The sequence below is a fragment of the Hyperoodon ampullatus genome, assembly GCF_949752795.1.
Source record: "Hyperoodon ampullatus genome assembly, chromosome: 2".
Lineage (NCBI taxonomy): Eukaryota > Metazoa > Chordata > Mammalia > Artiodactyla > Ziphiidae > Hyperoodon > Hyperoodon ampullatus.
This window is the reverse complement of record NC_136915.1, coordinates 101,603,202-101,628,820: the sequence shown is the minus strand read 5'-3', so window position 1 is coordinate 101,628,820 and position 25,619 is coordinate 101,603,202. Positions and strand designations below refer to the sequence as shown.

General features: G+C 43.5%; 3 protein-coding genes across 5 annotated transcripts in view; all 3 read left to right on the top strand.

Annotated features, from left to right (window-relative positions):
• Positions 1–747: 747 nt before the first annotated feature.
• AP4B1 (adaptor related protein complex 4 subunit beta 1) lies at positions 748–10,417 on the top strand (the record flags this gene model as incomplete). 3 transcript variants are annotated; one of them, XM_079696880.1, is made up of 10 exons in its annotated part: positions 748–860; positions 3,136–3,360; positions 3,983–4,113; positions 4,705–4,852; positions 5,373–5,869; positions 6,900–6,983; positions 7,870–7,973; positions 8,714–8,921; positions 9,265–9,546; positions 9,808–10,417. In XM_079696880.1, the coding sequence occupies 10 exons, from the start codon at positions 748–750 to the stop codon at positions 10,233–10,235; spliced, it is 2,220 nt and encodes a 739-aa protein (XP_079553006.1). In that variant the 3' UTR covers positions 10,236–10,417. The 3 variants fall into 3 exon arrangements, with proteins under 3 accessions (XP_079553006.1, XP_079553007.1, XP_079553008.1); XM_079696881.1 differs by lacking the exon at positions 6,900–6,983; XM_079696882.1 differs by lacking the exons at positions 3,136–3,360; positions 3,983–4,113; positions 4,705–4,852.
• Positions 10,418–15,269: 4,852 nt separating this feature from the next.
• On the top strand, positions 15,270–20,967 carry BCL2L15 (BCL2 like 15; the record flags this gene model as incomplete). The annotated part of the gene is made up of 4 exons (XM_079721592.1): positions 15,270–15,396; positions 15,717–15,844; positions 20,528–20,752; positions 20,827–20,967. The coding sequence occupies 4 exons, from the start codon at positions 15,270–15,272 to the stop codon at positions 20,965–20,967; spliced, it is 621 nt and encodes a 206-aa protein (XP_079577718.1).
• Positions 20,715–25,619, top strand: part of PTPN22 (protein tyrosine phosphatase non-receptor type 22) — a gene marked incomplete at both ends in the record, with an annotated part of 77,973 nt that continues 73,068 nt past the window's right edge. The window contains one exon of the mRNA XM_079728421.1: positions 20,715–20,752. The remainder of the gene's footprint in view (positions 20,753–25,619) is intronic.

Genomic DNA, 25,619 nt, shown 5'->3' with positions numbered 1-25,619 from the left:
CTAGACTGGGCAGAAAAGGAAGTGACCGTGCTGTGGGAGTCTGGGGGTGGAATCGCAAACCACAGAAGGCGCCCAACGGAGCGCCACTCCCCCCGGCGCGCGGGACCAGGGGCCGAGGCCCTGGTCTCAAAGCGCGCGCTGCCGGGCGGAGACAGGCGGAAGTAGCCGATTTCCGATTGCCCGCCTCCGCTTTGCCAGAGGTTAGCCGCGCGGCGGCGCCGGGAGGTGAGAGGTTGGGGGAAGGGCACCCTAAGGTCGGGATCCAGGCTGCGCTCGGCGCTCACTGGGAGAGGGTGATTGGCAGCTGCTCTGTGTGGTCCCCCTGGAGGAGGCGGGACTTCCGCAGAAAGGTTGATTGGGCCTCTTGGTGACGGCAACCGCGTGGAGGCGCAAGAAAGGCTGGAACTGGAGAGGGAGGGGTCCACGGACTGTTGGCTGCGGGGCTGGAAGTCGGGCAGAGGGCCTAGAGGTTGCGGGAGAGCTCTGTGGGCGGAGCGAACCAGCCTGCAGGTCCCCGGAAGGATCCGCAGAGCCTAGGGTGGGCCTCGCCAGGGAGCGAGGGGGTTGAAGTTCCAGTGTGGTAGGGCCCGGGTGCCGGCCCTGGGGGAAGCCAAGGCTGGGCCAGATCGCGCCTGTCGTTTTTTCACTGACTGACGTTTCCTTTACCCAGGTCCCCACATCAGGGCCAGAAGGAGCCCACGAGTTACCTAGGGATCTCTGGGAACTGCCTCGTGACTGTTCGAGAAGATGCCGTACCTGGGCTCCGAGGACGTGGTGAAGGAGCTGAAGAAGGCTCTGTGTAACCCTCACGTTCAGGCTGATAGGCTGCGCTATCGGAATGTCATCCAGCGAGTGATTAGGTATCACCTAACGCTCTAACTCCCCCATTGCCATCCCCATCAGGGCTCTCTACCCCTGGCCGCTCAGAAAGATTAAGTGAACTTGCACCCATGGCAGTTGTCTGATTTGGTCTTCCTGCTTCTCTGGACTGCCGTCTAAATCTCCCTTGTGGGACATATTTTGCTTCTTTTACTCAGCTCGGTGGTTTCACCCATATCTTGAACTTGTACTGCTGACTTCCAGCTCTATGTCTAGCACAGACCTCCTTTTTTTTTATCGTCAGACACACAGATCTTACTGCCTACTTGGCATTTCCACCTGGATATTTCTTCAAAGACATGCAAAATAGTACCTACATCCTTCCGCCCTCCCCAAACCTGCTCTTCCACTTGTATTTGTGTTGATGAACGTCACCACCCAGCTGAGCAAATGTGGGAGTCAGTCTTGGTGACACCTGATTGTCACTGTTCAAGTCAGATGGTATGGATTCATGGTTCTAAGTATCCATCCTCTTTTTTTTTTTAACATCTTTATTGGATTATAATTGCTTTACAATGGTGTGTTAGTTTCTGCTTTATAACAAAGTGAATCAGGTATACATATACATATATCCCCATATCTCCTCCCTCTTGCGTCTCTCTCCCACCCTCCCTATCCCATCCCTCTAGGCGGTCACAAAGCACCGAGCTGATCTCCCTGTGCTATGCGGCTGCTTCCCACCAGCTGTCAGTTTTACATTTGGTGGTGTATATATGTCCATGCCACTCTCTCACTTCGTCCCCGCTTACCCTTCCCCCTCCCCACATCCTCAAGTCCATTCTCTATGTCTGCATCTTTATTCCTGTCCTACCCCTAGGTTCTTCAGAACCATTTTTTTTTTTAGATTCCATATATATGTGTTAGCATACGGTGTTTGTTTTTCTCTTTCTGACTTACTTCACTCTGTATGACAGACTCTAGGTCCATCCACCTCACTACAAATAACTCAATTTCGTTTCTTTTTATGGCTGAGTAATATTCCATTGTATTATGTGCCACATCTTCTTTATCCATCCATCTGTGGATGGACACTTAGGTTGCTTCCATGTCCTGGCTATTGTAAATAGAGCTGCAATGAACATTGTGGTCCATCCTCTTTTTTTTTAACTGGCACTGCTGTTCTGGTTCCCTTTTTAAAGCAATTGCAGTAGCTTAGTAGTAGGTCACCTTAGGCCCTCATTTCAGCCAGATTGATTTTCCAGCATATGAATTTGACAATATAACTCTTGTGTATATCTGTGGATCACAAACTTCAGTATGCACAAAAGTCCCTTGGGGTGCCTTTTTTTTTTTTTTTTTTTTTTTTTGGTGGTACGCGGGCCTCTCACTGTTGTGGCCTCTCCCGTTGCGGAGCACAGGCTCCGGACGCACAAGCTCAGCGGCCATGGCTCACGGGCCCAGCCGCTCCGTGGCATGTGGGATCCTCCCGGACCAGGGCAGGAACCCGCATCCCCTGCATCGGCAGGTGGACTCTCAACCACTGCGCCACCAGGGAAGCCCCCTTGGGGTGCTTTTTTAGAAAATGTAAATTTTTCATCCAATCCAGTAATTCTGATTTCAGTAGGGTGGGATGGAACCCAGGAACCTGCATTTTAAACAGACATCCCCTCTAATTGCTATAGGAGATCACAGTTTGAGAAACAGTGATCTACAGAATAAAGCCCAAAAATTTCTTATCATAGCACCCAAGGAACACCCAGTTAACTACCTGCATACTCTAAAAAGAATGTACCATTCTTTCTCATGTCCACATGCCTCACAGTGTGTATCATTACCTATCTACTATACCTGCCTGGAGCTCCTGCTCATTCCGCTCAACTATTTCTTCCTCTGTGGAAACATTTTATGACTTTTTGGCAGTGTTAGACCTCCTGCTCCCCACTGCACCTTGTCTGTTACTTCTGTTATAATACCAATCTATCATTCTGTAATTAGTGTCTGCCTCCTTGATAGACTTCTGAGTTCCTTGAGATCTGAGACCATGCCTTCTTCAAGATTATTCCCCAGAACATATCCCTGGAATGTAAAATCTGAATGTGACTGGAATGTACTAGTTCGTTGAATGAATAGAAGAACGTTTATTGCAGGCCCATTGTGAAGTATTGTGTGATATGATAGACGAAGTAGACCTGGTTGCTCCTCTCTAAGAGATCACAATCTAGTTGGACATCCAGGGCATGTATAAGTAAAAGGCTTTCTGTTGTAGGTTGGGGATTATGTATTTTACTTTTTTCCTGCTGTGTGTGTTGGTTTCAGGCACATGACTCAGGGCTCGGACATGTCTGGTGTTTTCATGGAAATGGTGAAGGCCAGTGCCACTATAGATATTGTTCAGAAGAAGTTGGTTTATCTCTACATGTGTACCTATGCCCCCCTGAAACCAGATCTGGCTCTCCTGGCCATCAATACACTGTGCAAAGACTGTTCAGACCCCAACCCAATGGTGCGAGGGTTGGCACTACGGAGCATGTGTAGCCTCAGGTGAGCACTCTCCTCCCTTCCTGTATCTCAGTGGCTGATAAGTTCATGTGGTCATGGGGCAGGTTTTTAATGACAACAATTTATTTGAGCTCCTTAATACTTGGGAAGACACTGTTGTAACCTGAACTCAGGTTTTCGGCCATTGCTTTGGTTTAAAAAACTATATATGTGATTTCATTAAGGAATTTTTCTATCCTTACTCTTAGTGAAATAGTTAAATATTTATTTACTTATTTATTTGGCTGCTCTGGGTCTTAGTTGCGGCACACGGGATCTAGTTCCCTGACCAGGGATTGAACCCGGGCCCCCTGCATTGGGAGCACGGAGTCTTAACTGCTGGACCACCAGGGAAGTCCCTGAAATAGTTAAAGATTTCTAAATGTGTGTGTGTGTGTGTGTGTGTGTGTGTGTATTTTTTTTAACCTGCCTGTGTGGCATTATTCCACGTGAAGAGTCAAGTGAGGCTTTTTAAGTTTGGCAGCAGCTTTCTCCACGTTGTTGGAGAAGAATCTGACCAATGCATATTCAAACATCTACTAAACCCTCTGTTAAGTGAATAGGGGCTAAATTGTGTCAAAACTAGTACCTTAGGATCTGACTGACTCTAGGATGTGTTGCTTAGGTTGCCTGGTGTGCAGGAATATATCCAACAGCCAATTCTCAACGGTCTGCATGATAAGGCTTCATATGTCAGGAGGGTAGCAGTCCTTGGCTGTGCCAAGATGCATACTCTTCATGGAGACTCTGAAGTGGGTAAGTTTCAGTGTAATCTACCATGATCAGTATTTATTTGTGCTTCCATTATATGACTTTGTAAAAGAGTATGTAGCTTTGGTAGAAAATAATAATGTGACCCTACTTCTGTATGTCTCTTTTTTTTTTTTTTTTGCGGTACGCGGGCCTCTCACTGTTGTGGCCCCTCCCGTTGCGGAGCACAGGCTCCGGACGCGCAGGCTCAGCGGCCATGACTCACGGGCCCAGCCGCTCCGTGGCATGTGGGATCTTCCCGGACCGGGGCACGAACCCGTGTCCCCTGCATTGACAGGCGGACTCCCAACCACTGCGCCACCAGGGAAGCCCTGTACGTCTCTTTTAAGTAGGATGCAGGGCTTGGTATTTTCTGAGATTAGAGAAGTCCTTTCTTTGGGGCCCACGTGAGATCCTGTGCCTTAGCTGCTTAGCACAGTCTGGAAATGGCCATTGTTTTGGCCTTGCACTTTGTTACTGCCTTTGTTATTTTTGTGGCAGAGAAGTTCAGCTTTGCCTGCCTGGAACTGTTATTCTGGCTCTATCACCTTGACTCTGAAACTTTTCTTTATGTGAGATCTTTGTTCCGTTTTATAGATGGTGCCCTGGTAAACGAATTATATAGTTTGCTGCGTGACCAGGATCCAATTGTGGTTGTGAACTGCCTGAGGTCTCTGGAGGAAATTCTGAAACAGGAAGGAGGTGTTGTCATCAATAAGCCCATCGCCCACCATCTCTTAAATCGGTTTGGATGCCTCTGTGCTGTTTTATCATGCTCAGATCTACATCCTAGTGGGATCTTGTTGAAGTATTGAATGAAGGAGAGGTCTTGAACAACTTCTGTAGAGTAGTAAAGAAAGTTAACCGTAACTATTAACTTCCTCATGTTTCATTGAGAAAATTTTTTTTTAATTTGTCTTAGGGATCCTTCAGATCCTTCAGGGTTCTGCCCTCTGCAGTCATTATGTCCTCCAAACTGAACCATTCATACTATCTTAAAATGTAGAGAATCTGGATCTAGGGTATAGTGATCATGTCTTTGGCCTTCAATGAGTGTGCGTTTGTACCGTAAACTCATCTTGGAATTTAAAGCCTTATTTTGTGTAAACTTTAGTACATCAAAAGAATAATTTGATTATGGCACAACCTATTTTCAAGAATTCTCCCCTTGTTGTGATGAACAGATGACTGTTGACATGGCAGTAGCATGGAGGTGGTCCTAATTTTGTTGCTAGGATAGCACTTTTGTTTTCTTTTTTGGATAGAATGTCAAAACTGGACCAGTGGGGCCAGGCTGAAGTATTGAACTTCCTGCTACGCTACCAACCCCGCAGTGAGGAGGAGCTGTTTGACATTCTCAACCTGTTGGACAGTTTTCTCAAGAGCAGTAGCCCAGGTGTGGTGATGGGAGCCACCAAACTCTTTCTGATCTTGGCAAAAAACTTCCCCCATGTGCAAACTGACGTGCTCATGCAAGTCAAGGGAACTTTGCTGGCTGCCTGTTCTTCAGAGAGCCGCGAGCTCTGTTTTGCTGCCCTCTGCCATGTGCGCCAGGTCCTGCACAGTTTGCCGGGTCATTTCAGCAGCCACTACAAAAAGTTTTTTTGCTCCTACTCGGAGCCCCACTACATCAAGCTCCAGAAGGTGGAAGTGCTGTGTGAGCTGGTGAACGATGAGAACGTGCAGCAGGTGCTGGAGGAGCTTCGCGGGTACTGCACTGATGTGTCTGCCGACTTCGCGCAGGCTGCCGTCTTTGCCATAGGTAGGTGTCTGTTGCTTTTCCTTTGTGAGAACCTAGACCAACCAGCTAGAAAGCTGTGGAACAGAGAGAAAAGGGAGTGAATCTTGCTTCAGAGGCAAAGTATCTTGCACCAAACAGTTGGGTCAGTGACTACAAACAAGGTGGGGAGAAAGGAGTTTTTGGTCAACACTGGTGTTTCCGTATCTTCTAGGATATAGACTATAGGTGACTCAAACTGTAACACAATTTATATTGCCTTTTGTCGTCTGTTATCCAAAATGCTTTTCTGTATATCATCTTCCCACAGCCTTGTGAGGCAGTCAAGAAAAGTGGACAAGTGTTATTATTAACTTCGTTTCAAAGATGAGGAAACTCAGGCACAAAAAGTTTCTTAAATTGCCCAAAGGTCGTATAGTTCCTGAACTGGGACTGGAACCCAGCCTTCCTGACTCAAAGTCCTTTGAAAATTTAGCAATCTTTTATCAAGCTTCTGCTCTGGGCTACGCATTATGCTGAGTGGACCAGCACAGAGTAAAACCTAAGACTTACAGACCTCTTCATGCTACTCTGTCTGGAATTTAAAGGGCTAGAGTGAGTCAAATGCAAGCAGCTGGGGAGCTAACTTTTGGAGGACTTCAAGTAGAGAAGGAGAAGGAACCCTCGTATGTAGAATAAGGTATGGTTATTTTTAGAGGCAGAGAAGAGGGCACAAAGAGGGGAGTAGAAATCCTGCAGTCTGGAGGCTGTTGCACAGTATTCCCAGCAGGAATATTCCTGTACAGGTGTGCTGCAACAAACTGGCTGCCACATAAATACCTTTGTTACTAAAAGTTTTCAACCTTGTTCAATGGGAAATTCATTTTACCAAAGTTCCCTTTATAGTAAACTTAGATTCTTATTTCATCAAGCAAGGGGTGATTTTCTTTTTCTTTTTCTTTTTTTTTAGGTATTTCTGGTCCTCTTGGTCTTTCTTTGGCTGATGGGAAATTATTTTAGAATGAGGTGCTAGTATTTGACTTAACACATTTTTCTGCTTTCCCTTCCTCTGTAGGTGGCATCGCCAGGACCTACACGGATCAATGTGTGCAGATTCTAACAGAGCTGCTGGGGCTTCGACAAGAGCACATTACCACAGGTAATGGCTACCTTTCTAGGATTTTTTTTTTTTTTTTGGTCAATTTCCCGACCTATAGTAGTTGCTCAAAACATATTTGTTGTTCAAAAACAGAGGTTTAAACTCTTCTTTGCATCATCATCTGTCGCCATCAGAGAAACATATAGATCTAACAGGGTAGGGAGTCTTCAGGTTGCCATGAGTCTACAAGGCTGTTGTATTGATCATGAAGGGTGCGAGGGTGACCTTGCTTGTTATTTCCCCACCTTTACCCCTCTTTTTGCTTTATGGCAGCATACTGTAAGCAGTGGCTTCCAAGACTGGGACTAGGGTGAGGCAAGCAAAGTGCCTAGGATGCAAACATTTAAAGAGGCACTCACTTTTATATAGAGAATGGATAAACAACAAGGTCCTACTGTATAGCACAGGGAACTATATTCAATATCCTATGATAAACCAGAATGGGAAGAATATATATTTCAAAAAAAGAATGTATATAAAGAGGCACTCGCTCTCAAGTTTGTGCAAATGCTAACTCTGTGTGTCTTCTTAAATTTTACACCCTGGCACCTTGCTTGCTTCACCGTAGCTCCAGCCCTGGTGGCTCCATTTATACTGTCCTCAGAGCATCATTTGACAGCAGCATTCCCCCACATTTGTATATGCTTTCTGGTTTGCCAAGTGCTTTCACGTACATTAACTCGTTTATCCTCATGGCAATCTGATGAGCAACATTTATTTAAGAAATTGTTGCCTATGTCAGACATTTCTCAGATAATTTTTGACCACCCCACCAAACACCTATTTTACAGAAATTCCCCCAGTAATCTAGCCTGAATATGTGACTTTTCTTAATCCCGTGCGGAGGCTCTAATCCTGTGCTCTTGTGTCCTGAGCTGTGCTCTAGTGGTTGTGCAGACTTTCCGAGACCTGGTTTGGTTGTGTCCTCAGTGTACAGAAGCTGTGTGTCAGGCCCTGCCCGGCTGTGAAGAGAGCATTCAAGATAGTGAGGTAGGCTGTAATTCTCCTTTACTTCTAGGCAGATGGGGAGTGCTTGGGACCCTGCTCTGTGAAATGGAATCTAATTATTCTTTCCACCCAGTGTCTGAAGTGGAATTCTTAGAATTGATTGCCACCTCAGATTCTGTTTTGGGTGTAGATGGGATATAAATTGTAAAAACATTAGGATTTAGCTATGGTTTTCTTACAAATATTTTGATACCATTGTTCTTGTGAACAGTTTTGAGTCAGAGATTTAGACCATAGGGTTTTCAGCTGGCATGAAAATCAGAATCATCTGTGGAATTTTTACAAATATTTGGGCTTCCAGTATCTACTCAAATATTCAAGAGTGGAAGCCCTAGACACATAGAGTTTTAAGAAACTTCGCAGGTCACTCTAGGTTAATCACCACTTTAATAGAGTAACTTAGGGGAATCTTCCAATAGCGTCCACTGAAGCATTAAACCCCAAATTGGGGAAGAAGCCTCAAAGCTGAGGAAGCCTTATTGCTTAAGCAGCATAGGCTGTGAGAGTCTTAAGTCTCCTTTTGTGTGGTAGAATTTCATTCCTATTTGTTGTAGAGAGTTTAGTAGGGGGTGGATTAATAAATGCAAGTGGAAGTAAATAAAATATACCTTTTCTACTGACTCTAGGGGAAAAGCAAAACCTGCTGCTATCTACTGTCTGCTTTGGCCTGTGTTCTGGACAGCCAAATGTTGAGCACCTGTTCTTACTCCCTTATTACCTAGGGGAAGCAGGCACTTATTTGGCTACTCGGTGTCCATGGGGAGAGAATCCCCAATGCTCCTTATGTGTTGGAAGACTTCGTAGAGAATGTGAAGTCGGAGACATTTCCAGCTGTCAAGATGGAGCTGCTCACGGCTCTGCTGCGCCTTTTCCTCTCTCGACCCGCCGAGTGCCAGGACACGCTGGGCCGTTTGTTATACTACTGCATAGGTAGGCTCTTCAGAAGGAAATGGTTGAATTGGGAGATTGGGATTGACATATATACACTAATATGTATAAAATGGATAACTAATGAGGGGCTGCTGTATAAAAAAATAAATAAAATCAAATTAAAAAAAAAAAAAAGAAGGAAATGGTACTTGCCATGACCAGTCATACAGGTTCTCACAGCTTTCATTGTTTGGTGAGCCATCTGGGACCCAAGAAGAAAATGTCAACGTTTTCTAGGGTTTCCTCCCTCCTTCATTTTTTTCTCCTATTCTGGTGGGCACAGGGGTAGAAAGAGTGTTTTCGTTTTTGTTTTTAATTAACTTAGTCTGTTGTCTTACCTCAGAGGAAGAAAAGGATATGGCAGTACGGGACCGAGGTCTCTTCTACTATCGCCTCCTCTTAGCTGGCATTGATGAAGTGAAGCGGATCCTATGTAGCCCTCCATCTGACCCTTCTCTCAGACTTTTGGATGATCAGGCAGAAAGACCTGTGAACAGCTGGGCCTCGGACTTCAACACACTGGTGCCAGTATATGGCAAAGCCCGCTGGGCAACCATCTCTAAATGCCAGGGAGTAGAACGTCGTGGCCCAGAGCTTCCTAACACTGCACCTTTTGCCACATCAGGTAAAAATAGTCCTTACTGTATACCTTGTCATGAAAAATCTTTATCTTTTGCAATGACTGGTAGAGAGTGGAGTACCTTAGCTAAACCTCAGACTGTTGCCCGAATTTTGTCTCTGTGAGTAAGAAGGAAGTTCATCATTGGTTATTTAAGCCATTTCTCCAAAGATAAAAGTCACATTGTGTACTACTGGAAATCTAGATTTTAAAATGTAGCTCTACATACTAAGAGCATCTCTTACACGACCTTTCTGACTCTTGTAGGACCCCTGATTCCTGAAGAGAACAAGGAGAGGGTCCAAGAACTCCCTGATTCCAGAGCCCTCATGCTAGTCCCCAATCACCAGCTTACTGCTGAGTGTTTTGAGAAAACTTGGCTGAGCCTCAAAGTTGCTCATCAGCAGGTGTTCCCGTGGCAGGGAGCAGTCCATCCTGACACCCTCCAGATGGCCCTGCAAGTCGTGAACATCCAGACCATCGCGATGAACAGGGCTGGGGCTCAGCCGTGGAAAGCCTACCTCAGCGCTCAGGATGACACTGGCTGTCTGTTCCTGACAGAACTGCTGTTGGAGCCCGAGAACTTGCAAATGCAGATCTCAGTAAAACAAAACAAGGCGAGGACAGAGACACTGGACAGTTTTATTTCTGTATTAGAAACTGTGATTGGAACAATTGGAGACATAAAATCGTAACAGCTTCTTGCCTGTCCTGAGTGAGATGAATAGCTGTCAGAGTTCCTTAGTTTTTCTTATTATAGCTGCTTGTAAGTCCAGATAATATCAAAGGCAAAGGAGAATGGGAATCTGGGAATGAGAATTCTTACATTCTTGTCCAAAGATCATTGGTGAATGACCCCGTTTTTCCAGGTGATGTGGTAAAGGTTAATGTGGTTGGTAAGGGGGTGGGAATGGGGTGAGGGTAGGATTTGGATTCTTTCCTAATCAGTTTAAGGGATTATTTTACTCATTAAAGATGCCTGATGTGTCTGGAAACTGACTGGGTCATCATTTGTGGGGGTCATCTTTTCTTCCCTAGGTTATTGCAGTAAATTCCTGACTGTTCTCATATTTCTAATCATGCTTTTTAGGCCAGAGTTCAGAGTCCTTAGCCTGGCATCTAAAGTACTTCAGTGCCATGTCTCAGCACTCCCCAGGATACCCTCTGTTCTGGCAAAAGCAAACCACTTGCAGTTCCCTGAATACACTTGGCTCTCTCTCACCTTTGTGCTTTGGTACCTGCTTTTTCTTCTTGCCTAGACCATTTCCTCACCCTCATGTCTTCTTTAAGTAACACCTCGTCTATCTTTCAGTGTTCAGCTCAGGCATGAGCTCTTTCAGGAAGTTTTCTGTGACCCTCCTGCCTTCATCAGGGGTCTCATTCAAGCTGTGAAAGCAGTCAGTGCACACGTCTAGCAGCACTGTTGTAATTGTTTTCTTGTCACTCTTTCTCACATTTAATTTTATTCATACCTGACCACGTTTTAATCACTGAGACAACTTATGGCAAAAACAGATGTAATAAAGTGATGGTAAAGTATAAATAACCAGGGAATCCAGCACAGGAAAAATAAAAATACCTGTGAAAACCAGCTGGGTCAGGGATGGGAACATATACAAATGTTCAGGCTGAAAGGGCCTACGTAGTTGATATAGTTGAACCTCAGATTTAGCTCTCTAAGAGATTTGGTAGTCAGAATAAAGAGAAATGGTTGTATAGTTGGTACAAGAGAGGAAGAAACATTTCAATTCTAATTTTGAAGAGAAATTTACATGTAGTTTCACATGGATGGCACTGAGTGATATGCAGAAGATTCCTATGGGAAGTTAGTAAAGAGTTTCACATGATTTGCTTATGGTGTTCTTCAGTACAAACAGCATAACTTTAATATGGAGCTTAGTGAGGGCATTTCTTCAAGGATTACAGACACTGTGACCCAAATATCATCCAGCTTAATTTAAGGACTTCTTCCTAGATACATAGGTGGACTGCATATCCTTCAAATAATGCTTCACCATCATTTCTCTCAATTAAGCTTTTAATAAGAGTAGATAACAGTGCTGAATTTTCTGACAAGGGCCTGGGTTTGTGAGTTGTCTGTCTCAACCAGACAGTTTCTAAGGACAGTGATTATCTTTCTTTCCTACTGTCTCTACGGTGCCGACCACATAGCGATTACTCAATAAATAGCATTGAATGAATGGCTGTAAGTAATTAGATTCTGATGGTGTTTGGGGGTTGGTGTTTGAAGTGTGTTTTATTGTATTGTGTTGACCACATAGAGGACAATAGATGGAATTCCATCTAGACTAGGGTTTCTCAAAAGTGGTACTACGGACATTTGGGGCCATATAATTCTTTGCCGTAGGGGGTTTTCCTGTGCACTGTAGGATAATCATTAGCCATATCTCTGATCTATACCATTAGATGCCAATAGAACCCCTAGTTGTGACAACTAAAACTGTCTTCAGACATTGCCAAGTTACTGTGGGGGTCAGAATCACCCCCAGTTGAAAAGTCTGATCTAGACCATAGATCCCCAGGGACTGGAAGTAGGGGGATCAGAACAGCTTCAGAATTGCTTTCCATGTTTTGACTTGTTTAGTTAAACTGTGAATGTTTAATTAGGTATTAAAACAAAATCGAAGTGTTAAGTGCTGCCAGTTTTAAGTGTTACAAGGGAACAGAATGTAAGTGGTAGAAACTGAGTAAATTGATTGACTTTTTAAAAAATTAAAGACTATAATTGAAATATTGACCTAAAGAAAATTAGGTACAGCTCAGCAATTGAATGTTGCTAAAGTGATCCCAACTATTGGAGCTTTTAGAAGATTAAGCCCTACCTGGTTGCTTTTCTGTAAAGTAGGGGCATGGCAGAATATGAAACTGTTGCTTTTGAAAAGTGTAATTTTAAAATGATCTCAATGAAGAACTGATTTCTCTTAACTGTAGTCCGGTTTTACTAATTTACAAGCAAAATGACTAAAGCTTAAGTATACCATGAAGTTAATTATTTAATATTCCTTCTCCCTAGGAGCTCTCTAGCCTCTGCAGATACATGGTTTGATGATATAAGTAGATGCTTATCTTTAAAATCCACAAGGGTAGTTGATACTCTGCTTTTAGATAAATGGACTTCTAATGTCTGTCTTAGTTGGTAAATAGTAACACATACAATGAGTGCCCACCAATGACAGTGGTGCTTTGGAATATTACAGAGGCAGTCATTTGCATAGTTCCTGATGATCATTTTACTGCTATGGACCAGTGACTGTTAAATGTCTCCATTCCCTCCTCCTTTTTGAATGGGAGTTCTGTTACAATTATTTTGTCCCTTTCTCATATATTGGGTGTTTGGGGGAGGGGAGACAAAGAACTTTTTTTCTTAGTTATAGGTCTTCATGTTGAGAGGAGCTGTATCCCAGGATCCTCATTCACATGTGGACCTGGTGCAGATGACAAGATCCTGGATTTTGAGCCAATGATATAATGAGATGAGGCTTTGGGAAAGGGATATTAATTGTTACCGCCAGAACAGCAAGAGAAGCAAGTGATAGTGAAAAAATTCTGGCCTTATTTTTCAGTAATAATTAAGAGTACAGTATTTGAACTGCAAGAGTGAAGGGTATGTGGGCTGGTAGGGAGGGGAAGGGGTAGTTGGGAGGGTGCTACATTGAAGGCCCAGAGAGAAATAAACAAAGAAGGAATTTTTACCCCACATTGCTCATGAAGGGTATACTCTGTTTCTGTAGCCTTACAACATTGATTGTACAGATAATGCAAAGGATAGATAAGATTACGCAAAGATTAGATTCCCAAGATGGCATTTGCCCATAAGCATATCAGTAGTGAAATGAGGAAGGTGGTTTATTATTGTGGGAAAAGGTTTATTATTAATGGTAAGACACACTTGGTTTTAAATTTCTATTCTGCCACTTATTGATGCCACTTACCTTGGGCAAGCTATTTAACACCAGTTGGATAGTATCTTATAATTTTTTGTTTTTGTATATTATATTGGGAGTATGTCATAAATGTACTTGTTGGAATCCTTAACTTGTCAGTGGCTCACTCTAGTGTGAAAGGAGGTTGACCTAGAATTCTCTCTGACATTAGAGGTCTGAAGGCTATTTAGTAGAAACTGAAGTTTCAGCCCTAATGATTGATAATGACAAATAAAAATGGCCCTTCAGCTACATAATTCCTGTTCCTAGTCTGAAAGGAATTTATGATGTTTTTTTTTAGAATGGAATAGAAAGCAGAAGATTGGCTCTGATTATCTTGCAAGCTAGAAATTCCACTTTGAACAACTAACTTACTGTTTCTGCTTGAATCTCTTACTAGTTCACCAGGTCAGAATACCTGGAAGGGCTGATAGGTTTGAGTGCTGCTTCTGAGATACAAACCCAGAATCTACGTGTAGTTACATTAAGAAGGCAGCCACTATGAAGTGTCCAATCCTGAGAACCTGTAAAACGACAATGGAGTCCAACCCTGTTAGGAAAATCCCAATTAATTCTATTAGAGAGTAAATCCCAGATCCCTTTTATCCTGGTCATTAGACCTTGGGCTAAAAGGAATATATTTAACACTTGCTGTGTGTCAGATACTGTTGGGTCATTCCACATAACATTATCTTATTTAATCCTTGTTATTTCCCTGTGAAATACTTTGTGTTGTCCCCATTTACAATTCCTCAAATGCCCAAATTTTTTTTTTTTTTTTTTTTGCCATATGCAGGCCTCTCACTGCTTGTGGCCTCTCCCGTTGCGGAGCACAGGCTCCGGACGCGCAGGCTCAGCGGCCATGGCCCACGGGCCCAGCCGCTCCGCGGCATGTGGGATCCTCCCGGACCAGGGCACGAACCCGTGTCCCCTGCATCGGCAGGCGGACTCTCAACCACTGCGCCACCAGGGAAGCCCAAATGCCCAAATTTTTATTCACCTTTTCAGCTTTTATATATCCTGTAAATCTGGAATGGTCTTATTCCTACTCTTTGCCTAATGAATCCCTGCTTGTCCTTCAGAGCTCAACTCAGATGTTACTACTCAAGGAAGCCTTCCTTACCCCCAGGTTTGTTTCCTTATTATACACTGTACTAACACACTATATCTTAATAAGCACAAGAAATTATATGATTAGTCATTTAATATCTGTCATTCATGCTGAAATATGACTCCATGAGGATGGGAACTGTATCTGTCGTTTTTCTGGGTTATTTATAGTGCCAAGTACGTGTAGTTTCTTACACACTGGTACTCAGTAAGTAATCGGTGTGTGATAGTGGCAAACAAATGCCATAGTCAGGAGTTGAATGCTTGTGTGATAGAACTTCAAAATTTCTTTCTTTAAATTACACCGTACCCAGAACCCAGCAGGAAGTTTCTCAGTGTTGCCCAAGAGGCTCTTCCTTGACTCTTTCGGTTCTAGATTGGCTATCTAACTATTAAAGTTATTCATTAACCCTAGGTACTGGCTTGGGTGTGGCTCTGAGATAAGGAACTGAAAGTCTTCGACAAACCTCCCCAGCTGTGTGTGGGTGAGCTCTTCAGAGAAGTCCCACCTTTCTGAGCAGCTGTTTTGAAGACAGGTGGTGGGTAAGGCTCCAGGACTCCATTAAGAAATTTTACAAGAGGGACACATCTGGTTTACCAGTGTTTCTGACTTCCTTCTGAACTGAAAACTGCTTTGTTTTGTAGAAAAGCAAAACTTGGCCATAAGCACCTAAAATGAAGAGCCCCCGAACCTTTGAGGAGCAAACGGAATGCATTGTAGACTCTCTACTCACAGACTTCTTAGGTCCCACTTGTCAGGTTGCTAACCGGACCCTTCATTGTGCAGACGAACCAGATTCAGGTAAGGCTTCTGGCCTGAAGTGGTAATTGCAGGTCAACAAGAGAATCTGAATATGCTTACTTATTTCTTCTTAAGTTTCAAAAGGTAAACTCTAAGCTTTCAGCAATATCTGAAGTCTTTATAGAAGGGAAAGAGATTCTCAGTGAAGGGAGGTTTTCTGTCTTCTATTGGTGTTGACAGAATATTGAAGATTTTCTTGGGAGAGAATGATGCCCAAATTGTTTTAAAAGTCTAGAGAATTTTCTTCAATGCCCAGATTCCTGGGACTTGCCATCCCTTCAAGCATTGTGACGAATGTGACTGTGTTCCCTCTGTTTTAGGAGAGGTCTGCTCTTTTGATGTGGCCATCATTGCTGGTCGCCTTCGGATGTTGGGTGACAAGTTCAATGGAGAATTGGAAGCTCCTGCCAAAAACATCATCGCAGAAACCATTCAGGGACAGGTCAAGTTTCTGCTACTTCCTTCTATTGTTTGCTGCTTTTTTTCTATTTCAGATATCCTTCTCTGACTACTCCTATACTGTGACTAGAAATGTTCTGTGAAAGATTTGGGGGCTTAATGCATCCAAGGAGATACAGCAGGAATTCTTCAACTGCCAATTCTTTAGCAGTTAATCAAAGCCTAGGTGGTGTCGAGGTGGAGAGCTTTTGGCATAGACTGATCAGCCTTCAGATTGTTTCTATTTGTTTTTCATCAGAGCTGTGCTTAATGGCATAGAGCATACATATAGCATTTTATTCTTGGTAAAGCATTTTATTCTTTTATGCACCTGTTTTAATATTTATTTTGCTGGTAGTGGACATCTTTTTTTCCTCAAGGTCCAGCAATAAAATTATATACAGGAAGGATAGGCATTTGACAAATCCGATGCAATGAAGGATAAGTGCTTACAGCAGCCCACTAGGGCGTATCTGGCTTTTCATCAGTGTCCTGATTCCTGGACTCTGTATGGGATGTAAATACCATAGGCAATGTTCTAGAAGAGGTTGCTGATTAATATCAATAATGACAGCTAATATTAACTCATCACTTACCATGTGCCAGACAGTATTCTAAATGCTTTACCCTTATTATCTCATTTAATCCTTACACCACTCTATGAGGCATTATAGAAACTGTTATCCACAGTGCAACCTCTCCCATCTGCATGTAACACTGTGAGAGCAAACATCTAACCCATTTTGTCCACTGCTATATTCACACAACCTAGAACAGAACATGATATACAGTAGGTCCTCAAAAAGTATTTTCTGACTTAGCATCCATTTAAGCAGATAAGGAAACTGAAGAATAGGGAAATAAGTAATTAGATTATTTAGTAAGCATTGAAGTTAGGATTTGAACCCAGACTGATTCCAGAATCACACCTTTTTTTATTTTATTTTATTTTATTTTTTTTTTTTGCGGTAGGCGGGCCTCTCACTGCTGTGGCCCCTCCCCTTGCGGAGCACAGGCTCCGGAGCACAGGCTCAGCGGCCACGGCTCACGGGCCCAGCCGCTCCGCGGCATGTGGGATCCTCCCAGACCGGGGCACGAACCCGCGTCCCCTGCATCGGCAGGCGGACTCTCAACCACTGCGCCACCAGGGAAGCCCCACACCTTTTTTTAAATTGAGGTAGCATTGCTTTATAACTTTACATAAGTTTCATGTGTACAACATTATAATTCCACTTTTGTATACACCACAGCATGCTTGCCACCAAAAGTCTAGTTTCTCTCTGTCACCATAAAATTGACCCCCTTTACCCATTTTGGTTCTTTTTGTTTTTCTAAATTAATTAATTAATTAATTAATTAATATTTTATTTTTGGCTGCGTTGGGTCTTCGTTGCTGTACGTGGGCTTTCTCTAGTTGCGGTGAGCGGGGGCTACTCTTCGTGGTGGTGCGCAGGCTTCTCATTGCAGTGGCTTCTCTTTGTTGTGGAGCACAGGCTCTAGGCACGCGGGCTTCAGTAGTTGTGGCCCACAGGCTTTGTTGCTCCGTGGCATGTGGGACCTTCCTGGACCAGGGCTCGAACCCGTGTCCCCTGCATTGGCAGGCGGATTCTTAACCACTGTGTCACCAGGGAAGTCCCCCCTTTACCCATTTTGACCTCGCCCTATCTCCTGGTCACCACCAATCTATTCTCTGTATCTCTGTGCTGAACCACACCCTTAACCATTATGCTTTATCTTCCTACTGAATGCAGCTCAGGCAGAACTGGACTTATCACACTTAATTGCTTGCACTGAAGCTTTCCTAGGTAGCTGGTAGCTGGATCTACTTTTTCTTTTTTTTCTTTTTTTCTTTTTTGCGGTACGTGGGCCTCTCACTGTTGTGGCCTCTCCCGTTGCGGAGCACAGGCTCCGGACGCGCAGGCTCAGCGGCCATGGCTCACGGGCCCAGCCGCTCCGCGGCATGTGGGATCTTCCTGGACCGGGGCACGAACCCGTGTCCCCTGCATCGGCAGGCGGACTCTCAACCACTGCGCCACCAGGGAAGCCCTACTTTTTCTTTTTCTTTTTTTTTTTTTTTAATAAGGTAATCTCTTTTTTTATTATTTTTTTTATTTTTATTTTTTTGCGGTATGCGGGCCTCTCACTGTTGTGGCCTCTCCTGTTGCAGAACACAGGCTCCGGACCCGCAGGCTCAGCGGCCATGGCTCACGGGCCCAGCCGCTCCACTGCATGTGGGATCTTCCTGGACCGGGGCACGAACCCGTGTCCCCTGCAGCAGCAGGCAGACTCTCAACCACCGTGCCACCGGGGAAGCCCTACTTTTTCTTTTTAATTAAAAAAATTATTTTGGAAACAGCTTCAAACTCACAGAAAAGTTGAATCATTTGAGAGTAAGTAGCCAACATGTTGTTCCATCACGCCCTTCAAACAAGGACATTCTCTTATATAACCACAGTCTAACCATCAAAACCAGGAATTTAGCATTAATACATTATCATCTCATCCTCAGATCCCCCTCAGATTTTCTCAGTTGTCCCAATGATGTCACTTTCACTTACAGCTGGCCCTTGAACAACACAGGTTTGAACTGCATGGGTCCACTTATATGCTTTTTTTTTTCAATAAATAGTACAGTACTACACGATCTGCAGTTGGTTGAATCTGCAGATGTGGAACCGCAGATATGGAGGGCCAACCATAAAGTTATATGTAGGTTTTCAACTATGCAGGGGATTGTTTCCCCTAACCTCTGTGTTGTTCAAGGGTCACCTGCATAGCAGAAGGATCTAGGCCAGAATCAGATATTACACTTAGTTGTCATGTCTCTTTCGTCTCCTTCAATTTGGAGTAGTTCCTCAGTCTTTCCTTGATTTTCATGACCTTGACCCTTGACAATTATGGGCCAATTATTTTGAAGAATGTCCCTTAACTTGGGTTTGTTCGATGTTTCCTCTTGAATCGATACAGGATACGTACCTTTGGTAGGAATAGCACAGAAGTGTTGCTGTGTTCATTTCACTGCATCCTATGAAGTGGCGCAGATTTCAATTTGTCCCAGTACTGGTGTTAACTTTAATCACTTAAAATGGTGTCTGCAAGGCTTTTTCACTATCAAATTAATCTTTTCACCTTTAATTAGTAAGTGTCTTGTAGGGAAGTACTTTGAAACCACGTAGATACCCCATTTCTCACCAAAATTTTAATCTATTCATTTATTTATTTTTTATATCAATGTGGACCCATGAATTCCTACTTTATTCAGTGGGTTATAATCTGTTACTATTATTATTTATGTGTATGCTCAAATTGCCCTAGCTTCCACCTTTCAACCTGAACTGTGTCTTTTTGGCATGTCCCTATCATTCTCTGAGTACTTCTTTAATTTCTGACAGAAGATCTTGTATTTTCCAAGCCCCAGCCTGAAATTAGCCATTCTCCAGGGAGCTCTAGTTTCTTTTAATGGAGAACGCTATTTGGAAACCAGGATCTAGGTACTCTCACCATGGATGCCCTTCTTGGCTTGTTTGCATTCTGACACCCTGCTTTGACCACCATGGGTCCCCTACACTACACCACAATAGACCTTGCTCGGCCCCGTCTAATGACTCTTGGATCAAACTTTTGGGGAAGGAAAGAGAAAGAGGAAAAGCTAATCTATTTTTTACTTTAGAGTTTCCCAGACTTCAGTCATTCAAGCCATACCTTCAGAATTTGACCAACTCTGCTATGATGTACTTGGTATTTTTCTTTCAAATCATTTTGTTTTTCCTTTAATCATTTTGTTCATCCTGAGCAAATCATGGGTTTGATGGGCTGCTTAGGTTTTTTCTAATACCCAGTACAATAAATTAAAAATACTAAAGTAAGAAAAGTTTATCCATCTACTTCTTTTTTTTTCTGTTCTTTTTTTTTAACATCTTTATTGGAGTATAATTGCTTTACAATGGTCTGTTAGTTTCTGCTTTATAACAAAGTGAATCAGCTATACATATACATATATCCCCATATCTCCTCCCTCTTGTATCTCCCTCCCACCCACCCACCCTATCCCACCCCTGTAGGTGGTCACAAAGCACCGAGCTGATCTCCCTGTGCTATGAGGCTGCTTCCCACTAGCTATCGGTTTTACATTTGGTAGTATATGTATGTCCATGCCACTCTCTCACTTTGTCCCAGCTTACCCTTCTCCCTCCCCATGTCCTCAAGTCCATTCTCTAGTAGGTCTGCATCTTTATTCCCGTCCTGCCCCTAGGTTCTTCATGACCATTTTTTTTTCTTTAGATTCCATATATATGTGTTACCATATGGTATTTGTTTTTCTCTTTCTGACTTACTTTACTCTGTATGACAGACTCTAGGTCCGTCCACCTCACTACAAATAACTCAGTTTCGTTTCTTTGTATGGCTGAGTAATATTCCATTGTATATATGTGCTACATCTTTATCCATTCATCTGTGGATGGACGCTTAGGTTGCTTCCATGTCCTGGCTATTGTAAATAGAGCTGCAATGAACATTGTGGTACATGACTCTTTTTGAATTATATCCATCTACTTCTTAAGATTACCTTAGATACAACCAATGTGCACTTGCCACTCTTTGAGAAACACTTGCTTTACTGGATTCCTACACCTGCAGCCTACTGTACTTTTTTTAGTGATACTCCACTGATAGATCCCATATCTTACCCCAGGCAGGAGCTATGCTTCAGGACACAGTTAAATCTCTCAGCAAGGCCTGGTGTGCCCAGGATTCCAGCTTGGCTTATGAGAGAGCCTTTCTGGCAGTGTCAGTGAAACTTCTTGAATGTGTGGTCCGCATGACTCCTGAGATGGCAAGACAGGTGGCTACGTCCATGACAAATATGATCATTGGGAACACTGCCATCCGAGAGTATATCCAGGGCCAGGGAGGTTGGGTAAGTATTTTGGGGCCCCTGGCTTTGCTAGCCATTTGCATTGTTTTTGTACTAATCTCTGGGACTCCAATTAGTGGTTCTTTCCATCAGTTGGAAACCATGCAGGGAAACTGGCCTTCCAGTTGCTGAAAATGCCGGGATTTTTTTGCCATGGAAAAGGGGAGGAGTCAGAAGCTCAGCCAGCGGGTCTTGGACCCCAGAGCCAGGCTGCTTAAAATGTTGACTGCTAACTTTGTCAAGCTAATTTCCACTTCCTATACATAATCATCTATGAAGTATATTAGTGGTGGAGTTCTAATCTCAGTGTGACTTTGCTCTACTGGTAAATTTCTGGGTCTTTTTTCCCTAACATCTTTTTGGTGTGTGTTGAGGAAGTTCAGAATCATCTTACCATTATTTAACAAAAAACAATTAGTGACATCTGCTGTAGTGGTAACGGTAGGAGGCATTCTAAGTCCATGTCTTAGTAATCATTAGAACATCTGCTCTCTTAGAGCACTCCCCTTCATTTCCAAGATCAGCAGAAGCCTTAGTAAGAGCTGCCTTCCCTGGAGTTATCTGTGGGTCATTCTGGCTTCTTTAGGGAGTTCCTGAAGACCATTTCTTTGACTGTAGGATATTCATTGTTCTTCCTAGGAAAATCTGGAGAGCTAAAGAAGAGGTGGAGCTGTTTTCCAGCCTGAAAAACTTTGATCTTCTTTGACTGATCAGGTGATTGATCTCTGGCAATTAAAACAGAAACAACCAAATCAAAACCCTCTTTCTCTTGGACAGAACTGAACTTAGCTGAGTAACCTGTTTTCTACTGATTGTTAAAGTTAGGAGCAGCTCCCAGAGGTCTGTAGAGATTTTATACTTTCTGTTTTTACATGAGTTTTAATGAGGTTTTGTTGAAGCAGAGACCTCCAGACTTAAAGTAGTGACTTGTCAGTAGTGGAATTCCAGGCAACGGGGCAGGCATTTGCTGGAGATACTGTGGGGAAAAGGGAACACACAGTAAACCATTCCTTCAGATTTAGTCCTGTCCTCTGTTAAGGATCTTGTCTACTAATTTTGCAGTCTAAAGGGTTTCAGGGAGATCTTTGGTTAGAAAACCTTGTTATTTTAAGTTGAGGATTTTCTTTTAAATTCATAACCTAAATCTCATATTAATTTCGCCTGAGCCAAATTATTTTATGTATTTTCAAGGCTGGAAGCAAAAAAATAGCACTTTGTTCATCTGCTCTTGTACTAGGAAGGCCAAAGAGCAATAAAACAGTTGCTGCATTTTTATTGCCACAGGATGCAGGAAGTGCTGGCCCACTTCTGGGACAGTAGGGCCATCCCAGCTTAGATGAGGCTAGCTACATACCACAGTGTTTTTCAAAGTGCAGTTTACATACCACTTGCATGTGACCTTATAGGTTGCTGATTTCCAGGCCCCATCCACTAGAGATTCTGATTCTGTAGGGGAGGGCTGGGGCCTAGGTTCCTAACTTTTTAATCAGATCCACTGGTGATTCTAATGTACACATAAATTTTGAAAACAATCACTTTAGAGCAAGGGTTGGGAAATTAGAGCCCACGGGCCCAATCAGACCACCGCTTTAAAAATTTTTTTTTTGTAAAGAAAGTTTTATTGGAATGCAGCTACACTCACTTGTTTACATATTATTTATGGTCGTTTTAGCATCGCAGCAGCAGAGTTGAGTAGTTATAGCAGACACCATATAGCCTGCCCTGTAAAGCATAAAATATTTACTATCTGGCCCTTTAAGTTTGCAGACCCCTGCTCTAATGCTAAATGAACATTTCTCCTTGTGTAATTTAAACTCTGTTGCAATCCTGATAATTCCAAACAGAACTGTAGATAGGATAACTCCTTTTTCAGAATTTAGTCTGAGTGCTTGTTAGTTTTTGCATAGTCTACACTTTCTTTAGAACCTTTGGCAAAAGGAGCTCTGTGACTCCTGAGTATTCGATAGAAGGTATACATTTCCCTGGCCCTGCCACAAGTGATTGGAGGTAAAGCATATGGTTTCTATGGTCTGTGTATCTCATAACAGTTCTTAATAATCTCATAGATTAGTAGGCAGTCATCACATAGAGACTTCTTTATCTCTAAGTCCCCAAACCAGACGATTTACCTGAACATCAAGAAGAAAATCACTACTAAAGCATTACTATATCTATTTTTGTAAGAGAGGCGTTAATGGCTTTGGCTAAAGTTTAACAGAGTTAACCACATCCCCTCCCTTCACCCAGCCAGCCATCTGGCTCCCCTAGATACACAGAAATAAGGCTGTAGTGCTGTTAATGTATTCTGACTTTTTCAAGTTATGCTATTTCCTCTATTCTTCGATAAATCACAATTAGGTTAGTAATCCAGAAATGAGATTTCATGTTTCTCCTTAGTAGAAATTATCTTTTTTTGCTACCAATTTAAGACACTTGATGTATTCCTTTGTCCCTTACATTACTGTAAACTCAGCATGGTGAGTTCTGTGGTATTTGACCTCTTAGGTGAAATCATTATTTTCACTTTGACTAATGCTGTTCTGTTCATGAAATAAAATTCTCTTTATGCATTTGAACTAATTCTCAGCAAATGCAATCTGAATTGAATGATATAGAAATAGGGAGCAGATTGGTGGTTGCCAGGGGCAGGGGGTGGGGGGGGTAGAGGAAACAGGTGAAGGTCATCAAAGGATACAAACTTCCTATGAGATGAAAAGTTCTGGGGATGTAACACACAGCATGGTGACTGTAGTTAACAATACTGTAATGTATATTTAAAAATCGCTTAGGGAGGGCTTCCCTGGTGGCACAGTGGTTGAGAGTCCGCCTGCCAATGCAGGGGACATGGGTTCGTGCCCCGGTCTGGGAAGATCCCACATGCCGCGGAGCGGCTGGGCCCGTGAGCCATGGCCGCTGAGCCTGCGCATCCGGAGCCTGTGCTCCGCAATGGGAGAGGCCACAACAGTGAGAGGCCCGCTTACCGCAAAAAAAAAAAAAAAAAAAAAGAATACATCTACAGGCTCCTGACGTGTGCAGCGCAGATGGTGGGCTGGAAGGCCCACAGGTCTGCACCTGCCCGGCTGCATCGCAGCTCTGAGGGGTGCTGTGAACCGCAGTGGGTTCTTGGCTGCTCAGCGCTGCATCTCGGGCACGCCGGCCTTGGCCTTCCCCTGCTCCTGCACTGGCCGCAAGGCCTTGTCGGGCCCGGGGGTGCCTCGCTCCTGCAGTCCCGGGCCCACCTCGAGGCTGGCACACGTGTCCGGGAAGCACGGCCCGAGGCCAGCGAATGAGTCGCAGCACGGCAGGCTCTCCTCCTGCACCAGGCAGCCCACCGGCTCCCCCGCGCCGCTGCCCGGCCCCTCCGGACCCTCCTGCGAGTTCTGACTGACATAGACCACGATGATGTTGCCCTTGAAATTCATCACCTGCCCGCTGGAAATAAATGTGGAGTTACAGTTTCCAGTCACATTTCCTACAAGGGGAGAGGAAGAGAGAACACGCAGAGGACATGATCCAGCAATCCCACTCCTGGGCATATATCCAGAGAAAACTATGGTTGGAAAGGATACATGCACCCCAATGTTCATTGCAGTGCTGTTTACAAGAGCCAAGACATGGAAGCAACCTAAACGTCCATCAACAGATGAATGGATAAAGAAAATCCATTGTGGTACGTATATACAATGGAATATTACTCAGCCATTAAAAAGAATGAAATAATGCCATTTACAGCAACATGGATGGACCTAGAGATTATCATACTAAGTGAAGTTAAGTCAGACAGAGAAAGACAAATATCATATGATACTTAAATGTGGAATCTAAGAAAAATGATACAAATGAACTTGTTTACAAAACAGAAACAGACTCATAGACTTAGAAAACAAACTTATGGTTACCAAAGGGGAAAAGTGGAGGGGGGGATAAATTGGGGGTTTGGGATTGACATATACACACTACTATATTTAAAATAGATAACCAACAGAGACCTACTGTATAGCATACGTAACTCTACTCAATGTTTGCAATAACCTAAATTGGGAAAGAATTTGAAAAAGAATAGATATATGTATATGCATAACTGAATCACTTTGCTGTACACCTGAAACTAACACAACATTGTGAATCAACTATCCTCCAGTTAAAAAAAAAAAAAACATAGACAGGTGCTCATAACATCGAGCGTACTCTACACTACAGGTCTACTCTCTATTATGCCTATGTCTTGCTGCTCTCACCAGTTACCAAGTTAGTTCTTAAGTCTGTTTTTAACTAGTTAAACCTATTAGGAAATCTAATGAAATACAAGTGTACCTCGTTTTCTTGCTCTTGGGTTTATTGTGCTTTGAAAATGCTGCGTTTTTTACAAGTTGAAGGTCTGTGGCAACCCTGCATTGTCAGATGATGGTTAGCATTTTTGCCAATAAAGTATTTTTAAACTGAAAAAAAAAAAGAATACATCTACAGATGGAACAATTCTCACAGAGCACTGGCTAAACACCATTAGAAGACCTTGGACACTGGAAAGGACAGGAAAGATCCACACATAACCAGGTAGGACGAAAGAAAAAAGAAGGGAAAAAGAGGATAGGAAGCAGCATGGGGCCTGTGCCCCTTGGTGGGGAGCTGAGGAAGAGGAGAGGTTCCTACATCTGGGGAAGCCCCCTCACCAACATGGAAATCAGTTGGGACAGAAGGGGAACATCCAAGGCTGTCAGAGGAGGGTGAAATGACTGGTCTGTGGCAGCCAGGACAGGACAGAGTGTGACCTACACAGATGGTCTGTGCCACATCCCTGCATGCCCCAGACTGGGACGTGTGTCTGCTGGTGTGCACAAGGACTGGGAGCTGGAATGTGGGTGTTGGAGAG